A 16,402-nucleotide genomic window follows, 5' to 3' on the forward strand; every position below is an offset into this window, starting at 1 on the left:
GTTGCGTTTGTTTATTTTTCCTAAACAGTTGTTCAAATGCCCTTGGCAACCTTTAAGATACTCCTCCAATTGGAGCTCTTATTTTCGACAGGGTCTGTTTTGTTTCTTAACAATCTTAATATACATACTCAACGCAATTTCTTTCTCTAACTTTATCCTTATTTTCTCTACTGCATCTCTGTGTAGAGAAACCATCATCTTCCATTTTCTCTTCAGACAGTAGTGCCTGCTTGCCTGCTTGCTGCTGTTTTCTAGACTGCACTCCTAGTTTGGGGTATCACTGAACCATATGTGGGAGTTCGCCTTTCCTGTGCCCTGCTGATTGACCAAGAGGGAGAGTGAAACTGAACAGATGACTACCCGCCTCATCTTCTCTCTGGCTCTGTGTACTCAGGCTACTTTTTAAAATTTTATTAATATATCTTTATTGATTTCAGAGAGGAAGGGAGAGAGAAAGAGAGATAGAAACGTCAATGATGAGAGAGTCATTGATCGGCTGCCTCCTGCACGCCCCCGACTGGGGATCGAGCCCGCAACCCGGGCATGTGCCCTGACCAGGAATCGAACCCCGATCTCCCGGATCCTGGGTTGATGCTCAACCCCTGAGCCAATGCTCAACCCCTGAGCCACGCCCAACCAGGCACTCAGGCTACTTTTTGATGTAAGGGATACGTCTATTTGTGGATGAATATTAACTTGCACTACTTATAAGAGCATATACACTGGAAATAACTGAAACCCTTAAAAATGGATTGATTGCTAGCCTTTTTGTTTTCTTCATATGAACAGTCAGACCTAAAGAAATGAAATTAAACAAATAAATGTTCTTTTTGTAAAAAAGGTTACTGTGCATTTATAGTGTCCTCAATGGCCCTGGCTGGTGTGACTCAGTTGAGGGTCGACCCGTGCGTTTCAATTTATTATCTATATCCACAGCAACAAGATTAAGCCATTGTCAGAGAGATACCAGCACTACTCCAAATACAGCCTCTCCCCTTTATTAGGAAAAACAAAGCATAGAAACAGAACGGTACAGTAAGATACAAAAGCATGTACTGAGACAACCCGGGTTCAAATCCCAGCTCTACCACTTACCCTGTGGTTTTGGGCTAACTTAACCTCTCAGTGCCTCTGACTATAATGTGAATATTAAAAGTACCTATCTTATACAGATTTTGTGAAGTTTAAAGGTGAGTAAATACAGCTATGTGTGTGAATGAATGGGTCTGGGGTCTAACACGTAATTAGCACAATGTATTTTTTTTAATTATATTTCTCCAACCTTATCCAAGCTGGCCTGCTCATTTTCAAATGGGCATTCTATAAATTGATCATTATAGATACCATTCTTTAGAGACCTTATGAACTTTGAGTAACATTTGAAAATAATTTTCTGATTCTCATGAACAGTTTTACTTTGTAATCACAAATATGTATTAAGTACCACATGTTTGCTAATTTTGTCTAAAAGATGAACATTTTGAGATGCTTTGTATAGTGCTTTCTCTTTTCATTATGCCTACTGAAAAGGAATTAATTTTTCTTGAATAAAAGACTCTGAGGAACATTGAAATTCTAATTTTGTATGTACTCTGCAACATTCTAGAATTTAAAAGACATTTATAATAAACTTTATGTGCCTTTGAAATATTATAAAGAAAAGGCACTGTACACTTCTGCTGCCTAACTCAAGAAGTACGTACTGAGCTGTTTGGGAAGCTCAGTATGTGTGTAATGGTCTGCATTAAGAGGTAACACTTGAAAGCAGACATAAAAGTTAAATAAGAAGGAAAAAAGAAGACAATCAATAATCAATAAGCCACTCACTGTTTCCTGCCTTAGGATGGTTTTGTTAAGTGTCCTCAAACTGTTCAGATCCATAGGAAGTAGTTTCGTGGTTCACAGAGAGTAGTCTGCCAAGCTCTTGGAATATCACCAGGAGTGTCTTTCAAACTCTTCTTAGTGACGCTTTACAGAAATAGGCACTCAAATTAGGCTTTAAGTATTTCTTTAGTACTGGATGGACATTAAGGTCTGGGTAATTCAAAAGAGGATTTTTTTGTGGTTGTGTACAGTGTGAATTACAGGTGGGAGGGAACAGACACAGAGAAGTGAGAGACACATTGAGGAGGTCATTACAATAAGGTTATAAAAGTGTTATTTAATAAGAGAAGAAAGAGACCCAAAGCCCTGCTGCAAAACTGTCTTTATCTTGAATTTTGTAAGAATTGGCATTTAAGCTGTGAACTGGTTTAATGGTTTTGTCCTGGGCTCAAGGCTTAGCTGTGTTACACGCTAGCTGTATAACCTTAGGTGAGGAAGACTCTACCTCATCATTAAAACAAGAATCAGAATACTGAACCAAATGGATTACTGTGCAGTTTCAGAGCATGCGAAGCGCCTTGTAAATTCTGAAACTGTGCAGCTGAAGTGAAGGGATCCAGTGCCCATACCTGTCTTTTAGGAATCATGAAAGTTTGCCTTAGAACTCCACTGAAAGCACTTGAAATTTATTTTCTATATCTTCCCTTCAGTCATTTAGTTAGGATTAATTCCTAGTACAAAACACATAAAGATAAACATCAGTTCATTCTTACTTTGTTTGGCCATATTATTTTCCACAGTGATTGGACAAGTTTTTGAGGCTAAAAGTGGTATGTAATTTTACCAGTTTCTCAACTACCTCATTAGACTTGGGTTTTAGTGTTTTTGAATGTTTCTTTGATTTTCTTATTATTAAAGAGCCTTCAGTGTGCTTTAGTTTGTATGCTTTTGATTAAACCATTTTTGCAACTCTTTTAAAAAAATATTTGTATTTTCTTCTTTTTGAATGACCTTTCCAATTACTTTTTAATTGATCTTATTTACTGGGAACTTGATGTCATTCATGTACATTATTAAATATTAATAACAAGTTAATTATGTATGTTAATGTTTTGCTAAAAATTTATTAATAATGATTATTTTACATTAATAAATAAAATAATTAAAATATTGACATTTTGCCAATCACATTTGGTATTAATATTTTCCTAGTGTGTAATTTTCTTTTTCACTTATTTTGTTACTTTTATACATATATTTAATTTATATATATAATTTTTATTTGTGATTTTTGTCTTCTTCAAAGTTAATATCACATGTCTTCACAAAGCTGGTATATATTTTCTTCTTTCACCTGTTATTTTTTTCTATAGGTTGTGTTTTATCAATATTTATCTTTTTAAATCATCTGGAGTTTATTCTGAAATGTGATAGAAAGATATGATTCTGACTTAATTGACCCCCAGACTTCCCTGACCTCTCATCTTTCTCAGCTTCTGTGACTCACTTTTTCCTGGTTGTCTTTTTCATAATCTAACTTCCTTTCTTTCTTCTCCCCTCTTTTTATTTTAAATTGACTTTTAGGGAGAGAGGGAGAGAGAGAAACATTGATCGGCTGCCTTCTGCATGCCCCCTACCAGGGATCAAGCTGGCAACCCGGGCATGTGCCCTGCTGGGAATCGAACCGGGAGCCTTTCAGTGCTACGGATGATGCCCAACCAAATGAGTCCCAGCAACCTGGGCTCTTCGCCCCTTTTCCTTCCTTTTTCCCATCCTTTTTCCTTCCTTGTTTCCTCTTCCTAGTTTCCTCTCCCTCCTCTTGTTCCATAAATATGAGCCATTATCTTAAATCATTTTTCAACTGGTCTTTCTAAAGCATGGAATGTTTTCGCCAATTTGACACACAAACCTGATCTAGCTTTTAGGGTGCCAGATGTTCATTTTAATTGCCAAAATTTCACCATTTCATTGTGAAGGTTCTTTCATATGCACTTGCTTTTGTTTATTTTCCCAAACCACTTGCAAGGCCTATAATTTTCAATACCTGGGTAAAATTCTAATGATATTTTCCAGTGATAAAATATTTTCTACAATGATTTCTAGATCCACTCACACATGGCTTGAAAATCCTTAGCAGAATGAGAATTAGAAGTCATAAAATCAGGGAATGTTAAAGATGATCTGGTCCTGACATTATTATAATAATGGGGAAACAGGCTCAAAGATATATCACCTATTTGGCTCATAACAGAGACTAGAAACCAGACCTTTTGACTCAATTGATTTTTTTCATCATGTAATACCCATAAAATCCATTCTCTAGACATTTCATTATGTTATGTATACTTACATATTATACTACTTCCTAAAAATCTCTGTTTGTAAAATTACTTATCTTTCTAGCTGATTTAGAATAGTAAATATTTTGTATATTACACTTAGGTTTAGAAAGTCAGAAAAACCACAAAACTTATGGGGTTAGAATGCTATCAATGATAACTTTGGCCAAATAGCAAAAGTGGTCAAAACTCTAAATCTCTCCTCAAAAACAGTACTGATTAATGTCTCCAGTAGTAAGAGCTGGATTGGGAAAGAAATTAATTGATATCTGTGTATTTTCACAATTTTTCACAGTTGTCAATCTGATAGGTAGTAATAAGTAAATAAATACCTTTAGTTTCTCATTCTCAGTTCATAGGACATTTAGGTGCAGCTACTGTCCTCATGTTATAGATGAAGAAGCTTGTATTCTGCCTCACACTCATCATAAGGACTGAGGAAATTTCCAATGTACGGACAATCCAGATTGTTCGATTCAGTCAATTAACCCAGAGAAAAATATTGAAGACCAAAGACAAAGTGATACGGGTATTTGTCAGACAGACCTGGGTCCCAATCTTGACCTGAATATCTGTGATCTTAGAAAAGATACGCATTTACTCCAAACCTGAATTTCCTCAGTGGTAAAATGATGTTATGAATATTTTTATTCTAAAGTATGTGATGAGTAAGATCTAGCTTAACAGCATAACCTTTAGAAGTTTGCATCGACATCATAACATGTCATATTTTTAGCCTGTTTCCTTTTCGTAAAAACAAAAGATACCTGGACTTGAAAAAAAACACTGAAATACCAAAGGACCTCAAGATTACCCTAAGAAAGCTATTTGTTTCAAACACTGGAACCAAAGTCCTCTGAAGACACATTGTAAAATGTTAAGATGATTTCTTTGTTCATTCCCTTGTGAGTTGTAATGCCTTTGGCTTATCTCTTACAACCTCTAGTCCTTGGTTTGTTTCAGCCCCAAAATGGTGAAGAAAACCTGTTCTCTTTTATTTTTCCAATCGTTATAAGGATGGGTGAAAAAAGCCCTTGAAAATAAAAGGTGCTGTATAACGGTATTGTATTACACAAGAAACGTGTGGTAAAAGTCTGCAAAGCTCAATAAATATTTAAGAAAAGAGCACTCTAAAAATACCCTGGTGCAGTGCCAAGTGGAAGCTCTGACCTACAATCCACTAAGGGAGAGTGTACCCAGAATCACATACTATTCAGGGTTCTGGGCACACTAAATTTTTGAAAAGCCACATGGTGTTAAGTCATGTATAAAGCAATCTAGAGTGAGTTTTGCAGGAAATAAAGAACTCTCAGCCAGTGTATAATCAAGGGGAACAGGCTTTGCATTTTCTAAAGACCCCTGTGAGTTTGGAGAGGAATGAAGAGAAAGGCTGGAAAGAGGTAAAAAGTAAATTCCATATATATGGGCAATGTTTTATGACTTAAAAAGTATGATCCAATATTAACAAAATGTTAATATTTGTCAAATATGAAATTTTATTTGATGGATGTATTTTCACTTCATTATGCTCTATCCCTCTTGTATATCTGATATAATTTAAAATTTTAAATTGATTTTCAAGTAAGGTCATGTGGTGTCGTGCAACATGGATGAATTATTAGGACTAAGTGAAAGTGAATGGGTAGGCATGATAAAACATAAGCAAAGCTTTCATTATCTGGTAGAGAGAGAGGCCTTCCTCACAGAGCCAAGCAGGATGTGCCCTGCAAAACCCAGAGATTTTCTTCATGTAGTTATCCTGAGACTTGTGTGCCTGGTACTGTCCACTCATCTGCCTTAACACCTGGTCCATGTTGCTCCTTATTAACCTCTAATGTCAGAAATAGTGTCAGAAAAATCTCCCTATATTTCTGAAAATGAATGTTGTAGATAGTCACTGTTGTTCCAGATGCCATGAGAGAGAGGATCACAAATAACCAAATTGTCGTTAAGTAATTGAAGTGAACTAACCAATTCACTAAGTCATGAATGTGGTGACTTTTGAACTCAGTCTAGAAAGATGACTAGAATTTGGTAGGTGGTGGGAACAAGAGGGAGATAGGCCATTCCGGGCAGATGGACTGGTAAAGGCAAAGTCATGGAGTTGAGAATATAGGGCATTTGTACATTTCTCCAGCTCAGATGTGTCCAACCCAGTTACCTGGAGAAACTCAAACTATGGAGAGAAAACTGTCTCCGGACATCCTTTATGCTCTCCTCTGGAGCCCAGTTCCACCTTCTTTATCTACCAGTCTCTTCCCGAGAGTTTCAACGAGTCTTTTTGCACTAAAGTCTTCAGAACTGTAGGTATTACTTCTCTTAGGGCTATTTTTCTTTGAAAACAGGACCGTGGTGAAGGATAGTGCTTTCAAGGATAGAGCACACTCAGCAGAATAACCTTTCTAAAACAATGCTCCCCTTCATTTAAGAGTGTTCAGGGTAATTGTTATATTTAAATGAAGTAGTGCTTAGAAGACTTTCTAGAGACATCAGACTCTCAACATGGTTAGTTCCTTTTATTTTCATTCATCTTTGAATGGACCCCTCTACTTTTGTTCATTTTCGAAAGGACTCATTCCTTCCCCTTTCTCCCCTGCCCCCGTGGCCCCAAACACACAAATATATAATTACACTTAGTGGGGCGACATTGGTTAAGTCAATTATATAAGTTTCAAGTGTACAATTGTATGATACATCATCTGTATATTGCCTTTGTGCCCACCACCCAGAGCCTAGTCTTGTTCCATCCCCAAATATTTGACCCCTGTTCTTAATGGGTTTGGCCCGGCACATTTTATCCTGTCCTTAGCACACTGGAGGGTAAGGCATTCGCCTCTTCTTTCGTGTTTCTCCTCTTCATGGTATCAGCTGCATTCCTGCAATCTGAGAGATGTTATATTGGCTTCTGGATTTAAAGTATTTACTTTCTGCAGCCTGCAAAGACTAAACTCATGATGAAACCTGATATTCCATGATTTTATGTCTCTGGGTCTATTTTGTTCATCAGTTTATTTTGTTCATTAGATTCCATATATGAGTGAGATCATGTGGTATTTGTCCTTCTCTGTCTGGCTTATTTCACTTAGTATAATACTCTCCAGGTCCCTCCATGCTGTCAAAAAGGGTAAGATTTCCTTCTTTTTTATGGCCCAATAGTACTTCATTGTGTAAATGTACATCTTTTTTATCCACTCATATACTGATGGGCACTTGGGCTGTTTCCAGATCTTAGCTATTGTAAATAGTGCTGTCAGAGGGAAGGTGGGGGTGGGAATAGATTACCCAAAGAATTTATCTGCATATATGCATAACCCATGGACACAGACAGTAGTGCAGTGAAGGTTTGGGGGAGGGGGGAGGGAGGTATGGGGGGAGTGGGCCAATGGGGAAAAAAGGGGGTCATCTGTAATGCTTTCAACAATAGAGATAAGTTAAGAAACACACACAGAATTTAGGAAGGCTTAAAAAAATGTGTACAGTTCTGCTGACCACACAGAGATGGAATCACTTCCTTGGAAGTTAAAATTCAGAAGAAAGAGACTTTATTTTAAGGGAGATTGTATACACATGTGGATGTTTACAGATGCATTATTGGGTATATCAACCTGCAGGGAAGGTGGTGGCCCAGAGCCACACTCTCCTTTAGTCTGAACCTACTACCTGGTCCATGTTGCTCCCCATTCACCGCTGATATCATAAACGGTGTCAGAAAAATCTCCCAGAAGCCAGGAGTTCTTTTTAAAGAGATTCACAGGACAGAATATTTTACTTGTGTGCGTTACAGTGAGAATGGCAAGGACGCTCAGCTCATCCTGCAGCCCCAAGGCAGCCATGAGCTACATTTACTCTTCAGCGATGAATCCTGCTCCGGCGCTGTGCTGCCCATGGTGCTCATAAAAGCAGTGCAGTGGGAGTAAAAGAAATTGTGCCGGGTTCAGTCACACATATTTTCAGATTGTCATCATATCATCCCTGACTGCTTTTGCCATAGGTACTTCATTGAAGAAATCACTTTATTTTTTAACTAGAGATAATCATTAGATTGTCTGAATGGTGTATTTTTTTTAAATCCCTAAATAAGACGATTTCAAGGCAAATATGACATTCATTTGGGGAAGACTGTTATCTGAAGATGGCTTAAATGTGTTTCCTTGAATTTGTCTAGTTTTTCAATTTCAGTATTATTACTGTCTCTATTTTTGTAGAAAAATATATATTATTTTAACCAGTTTAAATTTTGTTTAAAATAAATATAATATGAAATTAATTTCTTACTTTAGGAAGAAACACTAATGTCATAATCTATATTTATGTACCCCTTTCGCTGATTTAATCTTTGAGATGTTATTGTTGTAATTTCCTTTAAAAACAGAACAAAGGGATTGAGTTGGTGGAGAGAATTTACCCACAATGGCTCCTCCCAAGTCCACTTGCATTTACTGGCAGCTTTACAGTGGAAGGCTTAAATTGGAAAGACATTAACGTGGAGGACAAAATAAGTAGAAAATTTTGAAATAAAGGCTTGAGACTTCTTTTAGAAATAGCATGACAAAAGTTAACTACTGAAAACCATAGAATATTAACGTATTAGAATTGAAATGGCCCAGAATTTGGAAATTAATCGAAATTTAATGTTGGAGTAATCCCATGATTTGGGATTTTTTTTTCCTTTTTAATAATATTCAGTACTTCTCTTCAGAATTGTTGATGACCATTATGGTCCAGAGAATTTATTTGTTTTGTTTTTGGGAAAATTTGTTTATGACTTAGAGGAGTGATTTCTCTTATCCTGAAACCACATTTCTAATCCCACCACACACATTTGTGGCACTAAAGAAGTAGCCATGGTTACCAAGGCAGAGCCAGACTGACCCAGTGTTATTTGGGTAAGTATGAGAGAGAGAGGAATATTGTGTGTGTGTGTGTGTGTGTCTGTCTGTCTGTCTGTTTTGAAGTCATGCGAGCCACTTTAAGGCCTTTACATTTCCAGGTCTACCTCGAATATCTTTAGAAGTTCCTGAATATTCTTAGAACTGCTCTAAGGCCACTGTACCAATTGGCATATGGAAACATACCATACGCTAGACCTGCTAGGAATTTCTAGAAGGTGGTATTCCTTCTGAACTTATTCATTTACATGCAGTGTGTACTCAGAAAGGCCTTGTCAAACCTACCTGAAGATGCTACACTCAAGAGTTTCTGTGCTGTGTCTTGAACTGTGTGACCTGCCCGATTCCAGAGTCATCTGTCTGCCCACTGCTGCCTCTTTGACTGCAAAGGGCCTATAATCCAGTCACTAAGCTAAAAAGAGAGAAAGCAACTTTCACTAAAAACGTGTATCTGAATCAGGAATGATGGATATAGTTTCTGCTAAAAGAGACAAAACAGCTAGTGGGTGCCTATCTTTTGAATCTGTTTGACTTTGCATTTGTTTGCTTTTTCATTGTTCTCGCTGCAGAAATGGCACTCCTTTATCCCTCAACTCATTTTCTTTTCAAGGAATAGGGAAGAACATTCTAGAGCATTTTCTTGTTATTTTGTGTGGCTTTGGAAGAAACCTATCAAAGACTAGAAATTCCTTGAAAATCAGTGAAAAAAAGGCATGTTCCCTTTATCTTTAGACTGGGCATTAAATCTCGGCAGGACATGAGTGATTTTGAAAGCCTATAATGTCATTCTGTCAATTTTAAATACATTATTCATTCTATGATGACAAGATTAGAACATTTATTCAGATAGCTTTTAAAAGGAAATTAGGAGGTGATGAAATTCCCTTGAGGTTTTTGACATTAGACTTTGACTGAATCAAATTAATTATTCTTAAATTTCTAACTATTATAAGGATTGAAGTGCTCAGCCTTGATTTTGTGTAGGTTGGTGATTATTTTCTTACTAATTTCCATTTTACATAACAAGTAGCCTTGTTCTAGATACTAAAATCATATTCTTGATAAGATTATTCAAACTATTTTTCTTCTCTAAAAAATATAGAGGGATATATAATTTTTTGCTGTTCCTTAGACATTATTTGAATGATCTTATTTCTCTTCAGTAGGTAAGTTCCAATAATGCTGCTGAACTAGACAAATAATGTGAGCACAGAATTCCTGAGGCTTTATAAGCATTTTTTGTGTTAAAACAAAGGTTTAGTTGAGACCCAGGAGTTTATGTTTAAATCTTAAAATAGATTCATGAGAAAGAAATGCAGAGGAGATACATTCTGGCCAAACAGCAATGTTTTGTTTTGTTTTTGTTTTTCCTAACTAGGGCCTTGGCCTAAAAATTCTAGATAAAGTTATTGGCTCTGCTGAACTGGGCTCTGCTTGAAGATATAAAACAACAGCAGACTTACTGGCCTCCTAGGTTTCTTTCTTCAAGGCCTGTATCTCATTTTGAACCTTACTATTACATCCTTTCAAAGCCTTGGAAACACAAAGAAATCTCGAGGGAAAATGAAAATATATCCCTAAGGTATAGTCTAAACTGGTTCAGCTGCCTTCAAAAAGGTTAGCTGCCTAAGCTGTATGCTGTTTTTGCTTCAGTTTCACAAGTCCTAGCATATTGGAGAGAAATACAACAAAAAGGCAAGACCAAGAAAGACTGTACGTGCCAGAGTTTATAATCTTTGTCAGTGTCCCCATTGGCTTCACTGTTAAGAACCCTGGAACAAAAGTATCCATTTCCTAAAAGCCTACCAGGAACTCTGCCTTGGAAGTGGGGTATAAGAAGGGGAAGGCTTTGTGGTTGCCCTGGAGACCATCATTAATACTCCTCCCATATCTGTGAAAGGTGCTATAGTAAGAGGAACATAGCTTGGAGATCCCATGATCTTGAGTGGAGTTAATTGGTTTGTCAGTAATGAGACTGAATGTCCTTAAGTTAGTTAACTTTACTTTTCTTTCTGTTAAATATTTGTAATTAAAGCTTTGTTTTAGGATTATTGTGAGAATTAAATATATCAAATATCACCTAGGAATGCAAGGTTGGTTCAACACTCAAAAATCAATTATGATAATTTACCACACTTAACAGACTTGGTAAAAAAACTACGTGATATATCAAGAGATGCAGAAAAAAAAACAAAACATTCAACATCCATCATGATAAAACCTTCAGCAATCTAAGGATAGAAAGAAATTTCCTCCATATGACATAGGGCATTTGTAAAACACAGATAACATTATACTTCATCATGAAAGAATGTTTGTTTTCCCCCTAAAATCAGGAACTGAGCAAGATTGTCTGATTCCACCACTCCCACTCAACATTGTATTGGAAGTCCTAGAAAATTAAATAAGGATAGAAAAAGAAATTAAAGATACTCAGTTGGACAGTAAGAAATTATGCCACCTTTCTGTGCAGACTATATGATAGTTTATGTAGAAATTTTCAAAGAACCTACCTGTTCCTGGAACTGATAATCGAGTTTGCAAGTTGACAGGATACAATATCAATCAACAAAAATAACTTCATTTGTAAAGGTTTATTTGCATACTGTATGTGCACACCCTGTGCCAGGTGTTTGAAGCTGTTCCTGTGAACAAGACAAGCATGGTCCTTGCCCCTCACGAAACTGTCCTTATAGCTAGAGAGACTGTATGTTGAATAATAATCTAATAAATGAAAAATGCAAACATGATAAGTGCTATTAAAGCAAAGTACATGTTTCTAAGGGGACATGTAGCAAGGGAAATTAACATGTTTGGAGTGGACTGTGTGCCTTGGAAATTAGAGAATAGGACACAAAGGTAAAAGTAAAAATGAGAGCATTCATTTCACCTTCAGGACTTTTAAAATATATTTTCTCCAATTTACAAACCCCTTCATAACTTTGTGCCTTTCTTGCAGTATTCCGTCTTGCATTAAACTTAGAGAGCTTTTCTTGTTTATCCTAATATATTTTAATTATATGAGATAAATTTTGATTTTGCTAGTTACTCTTATTTAAAGGTTGCCTTTTATTTACCTTTGTCTCCTGCATAGAGGCTTGCACATAGAAAGCAAATGCAAAAGTATTTTAAAGTCAAGTGTTGCTTTTCCCATGTTAATTTATAAGCATCTTCAAATACTTAGTTTATGACCAAATAATGTTAATTTTCTTCTCTAGTGGTAAAAAAAAAAAGTGCATATGTTGCTTTCTGCACACAAAGGTTATGCTGAAAGCTCCTTTGAAGTTATATGTCTGTTCACGTGTAGTAGAGAATCTCTGTTCATCTCTCCAGTTCCATCCTGCACCATTTTCTCCCTGCCCAGTGCCCCAGGAAGCAGGTTTCTATGGAAGACAACAACCAGGGGTTCACAGGACCTCTAGCCACTGTTTAAATGTAACCAGTGGGAGGCAGCAGCAGACCAGAAGTTGACAAAAGAGAGGTTGGGGTATTGTAGTTCTCTGGCTGCATTCCTCTATCTAAAGCACATAGGTGCTCTAATTGTCTTTTGTTTCCCTTGCCCAAGGGGATATATCAGAAAAAAATATTGCTACAAGAAATGTCTGAGATTTTACTGTCTATGTTTTCTTCTAGAATTTTTATGGTTTTTGAGTCTAACATTAAGTCTTTAATCCATTTTGAGTTTGTTCTTGTGTATGGTATAAGAAGGTGGTCTAGTTTCATTTTTTTTTTAACGTATCTCCAATTTTCCCGGCACCATGTATTGAATAGACTATCTTTACCCCATTATATGTTCTTGCCTCCTTTGTCAAATGTTAATTAACCATACAGGCGTGGGGTTTTTTCTGGTCTTTCCATTCTGTTCCATTGATCTATATGTCTGTTTTTATGCAACAATAATGCTGTTTTGATTCCTATGGCCTTGTAGTATATTTTTATATCAGGTAGGTTGATTCCTCCAATTTTGTTCTTCTGTCTCAAGATTGCTGTGACTATTCTGGATCTTTTGTGGTTTCATATAAATTTTTGGAATATTCTAGTTCTGTAATATATGCTATGGGTATCTTGGTATTAATTTTGTTGAATCTACAGATTGCTTTGGGTAGTATGGACATTTTAATGATGTTGTTCTTCCTATTCATGAACATGGTATATGCTTCCACTTATTTGTATCTTTTTCATTTTTTTTTCACTGACATAATTTTCTGAGTACAGGTCTTGTACATCCTTGGTTAAACTTATTCCAAGCTTTTTTTTTTTTTTATGCATTTGTAAATGGGATTGTTTTTTTAGTTTCTCTTTCTGATAGCTTATTATTGGCGTATAAAAATGCAACTGACTTCTGAATATTTATTTTGTATCCTGCTGCATTACTGAATTCATTTATCAGTTCTAGTAGTTTTTTGATGGCATCTTTAGGGTTCTCTATAATATCACGAATAGCAGCTTTTTCTCTTTTGATGTCTGATGTTTTATGTGAATGCATTTTTAGAAAATATCTTTTTGTAATTATACCTCTTAGGTCTTTTTGTATACCCAAGTGAAGTTGTCATTTTATTAGATCCGTTTAAATATGTAAGCATTTATGAAGTGCTCTTAGAACAGTTGGAAGTGGTTATAATTGTTGCTTTAGAAAAATCTGTTCTAATATAGGAAATGACACATTTTCTACAGTTCTACAGGTTTAGCCTTGAACTCGAGAGCTGCGTATGCTTACTAAAACTGACATGTGACTGTGGTCTTTTTTCTAGTTATTAGCTTTAAATGGGTAGTTATCAAATATTATTTAATGGTACCATGTAAAGCCACGTAAGAAGAGAAATGGAACTTGGGCACGTAGTAGAAAAAAATGCCTAAATTTGCTCTGGGTGCACTTAATCACACCAAACAAAGATCAGAACTGATGATTATGTCAAGCTGAATGTGATGGCAGTTGATGAGGAACTTGGAAAAGAAACTTTGTACTCTTTCAAACACAGGATATCTGACTTTCAGTTTAGATTATATTGGTTGCTAGCAAAGATGATCGGTATATCTTTAGAAGCAGTAGTTCAGAAGATGAGAAAACTTCATTTACATTAAAGATATAGGGAAAAGGAAATGTAGAGCTACAGGAAGTCATTTGTTTCATCTTCAACATTTTTCTCAATTTTCTTTAAGTGTTCATTTGACAAATATTTTCAGCAGTTATGCACTTATGGAGAGTTTTCTACAGATTTTCTTACCTATGTACACATTCCTTTGAAAAAAATGTGTTAAACCTAAAAATTAGAATAAAAACGTAGGAGAAGGAATATACCGAAAACAATCAGTTCAGATGACATTCACAGGTAAGACTATACTGACACCACCGTCTGGACTAGGAGTTCCTCTTGAGTGGTTTTATAATGGCCTATGTATATATATATTTTTACTGGTTTTTGTAATATAAAGATCTGCTTTTATATATCTGTTTCCCTTGTGAGTGAGCACTGTTTTACACCCAACACTAAGTTAAGGCCTGGCTCAGAGAAAGAACTCAAAATTGTTTGAAATTATTAAATAAATGATGGAAAACTGAATGAATAAAAATTAAGATTAAAACATTTATTCTCATTTTGTGTAACTCAGTTACACACATTGTTAACTCATAGCAGATTATTATTCATATTTTTATAGGACAGTCTGAAATAAAAGAAATACAGTTTGGTAGGTAGTAGGTAGACATTTCCTATTGATACGTACCAAGCAGCACATGTTCCTTTTTCATCAAAGTATATCCCATAGTTCACTAAGACTGCGGATATAGAATTATCAGAGTTCCTGAGGACATTCAGAGCACTCTGCTTAAAATTTGTGTGATACTTATACCAAGCCAAACAACCGTAACAAACTATCTGGGATTAGGGCTCATGGGGAGCCATGGAGCGTTGTGGAAAATTCATAGGCTTTGGAATCCAATACATATAGCTTTAACATTCACTTCTGCCAGTTGCTGGATTCATGACCTTAAGTAAGTCAATTCTGAATCATTCCCTGTTTCCTTTCCCATCTCAGCATTCCTTGCTGTAGCATACAGTTACTGGCATACACTTTTGGAATCAGTCCTGTTGAATGGCATTCTTCTAGCAAATCAGCCTTCTCTACATGAGGGGCAGGACTGTCACACTGAGCACTGAAATTCTCCCTCTTGACCCCTACCTACTGGCCAGTTTTTGTACTACCCTGTGCTGTCTCTGTGCAGCCTTTTGGTCATTATTAATACAGTATGCATGTGTTTAAGGGAGGCGAGGATATAGAAAGAAGGGCTCCATTTTTTAATAGTAATTTGAATGTTTGTGAATTAGGCTTTATTTTTCTGCTTGAAAACCTAAGTGGTCCAAATCATTGTTCTCATAAGTCCCTAAGTGAACTTAAACATTCATTTCTTTTATACGGAACCTTTAAAAAAAATGGTGAAAGGCCAGACTGAAAGAGGAGCTGTTGATTTCTCAGAAATATTTGACAAAAGTCTCTAAACATGTTGCCTGAAAAATACAACAAAACTAATTCAATTAGTTCTTATTCCTGAAGCGTTCTACTTAAGAGTAGTTTCCAGAAGCAGCCGTCACAAGGATTAAAATTATTTGTTGATTTCTGCCAGTTATTTCTTATTCCAAACACTCACTTCACCTATTTGGATTTTTAGGTATGAATATAAGCAAGAGTGAGATAGCAAAAGAAACTTCCTTAAAACCGTCTCGGCGATCCCTGCCTTGCCTGGCCCAGAGCTATGTTTACTCCAAGAGCCTGAGCCAGTCTACCTCGCTCTTTCAGTCCATTGAGAGTGAATCTCAGGCCCCCACTTCTGTGACCTCAATCTCTGCTGACAAAGCAGAGCAAGGTGAGCTCTCTTTTTTTGTTCATTCCTTCATCCATTTCACTAGTATTTATGAAGCTCTTTAGGAAGGAAGCTGGCATAGGAAGAACAGTACCTGAGCCAGTTAGATGAAAGGCTATTTGTTGGCCAGATGTGTTTTCACTTCTGTCTTGCCTTGAAGGTACTCAGCCCCACCCGAAACTAGTCTATTCCATGCTGTTTGCAGAGGAAAACAGACCAGCTTACCTGAATTGTTGGCTCACTACCATTCCTGGTGAAAATGCATAAAAAAGTAATTGAGTAGAGTATGTCATCAATAATAAACTCAGTTTCCTAAAAAACCCCAAGACTTTAAATAATATTGACAATAAGCAATGAAGATTTGGTTGCATGAACATGTGGTTGGATAAGTGTTGCCAACCTAATGTTGGCACTGAAACCTAACTTAATACAAGGGCTGAAATACAGGGAAGTGCCAACCAGATGCCACATTAAAGAGACTTTGTGGCTGC

The 16,402-nt window shown here is 36.3% G+C and overlaps 1 protein-coding gene across 2 annotated transcripts in view; it reads left to right on the top strand.

Moving 5' to 3' along the window:
• ANO3 (anoctamin 3) overlaps positions 1 to 16,402 on the top strand; it is a gene marked incomplete at its 5' end in the record, with an annotated part of 218,119 nt that overhangs the window by 77,217 nt on the left and 124,500 nt on the right. For both annotated transcript variants that reach the window (XM_081154128.1, XM_081154125.1), the window contains one exon: positions 15,720 to 15,914. In XM_081154128.1, the coding sequence (XP_081010254.1) occupies positions 15,720 to 15,914 (195 nt within the window). The remainder of the gene's footprint in view (positions 1 to 15,719; positions 15,915 to 16,402) is intronic.

This window comes from Miniopterus schreibersii (genome assembly GCF_964146895.1).
Source record: "Miniopterus schreibersii genome assembly, chromosome: 12".
Lineage (NCBI taxonomy): Eukaryota > Metazoa > Chordata > Mammalia > Chiroptera > Miniopteridae > Miniopterus > Miniopterus schreibersii.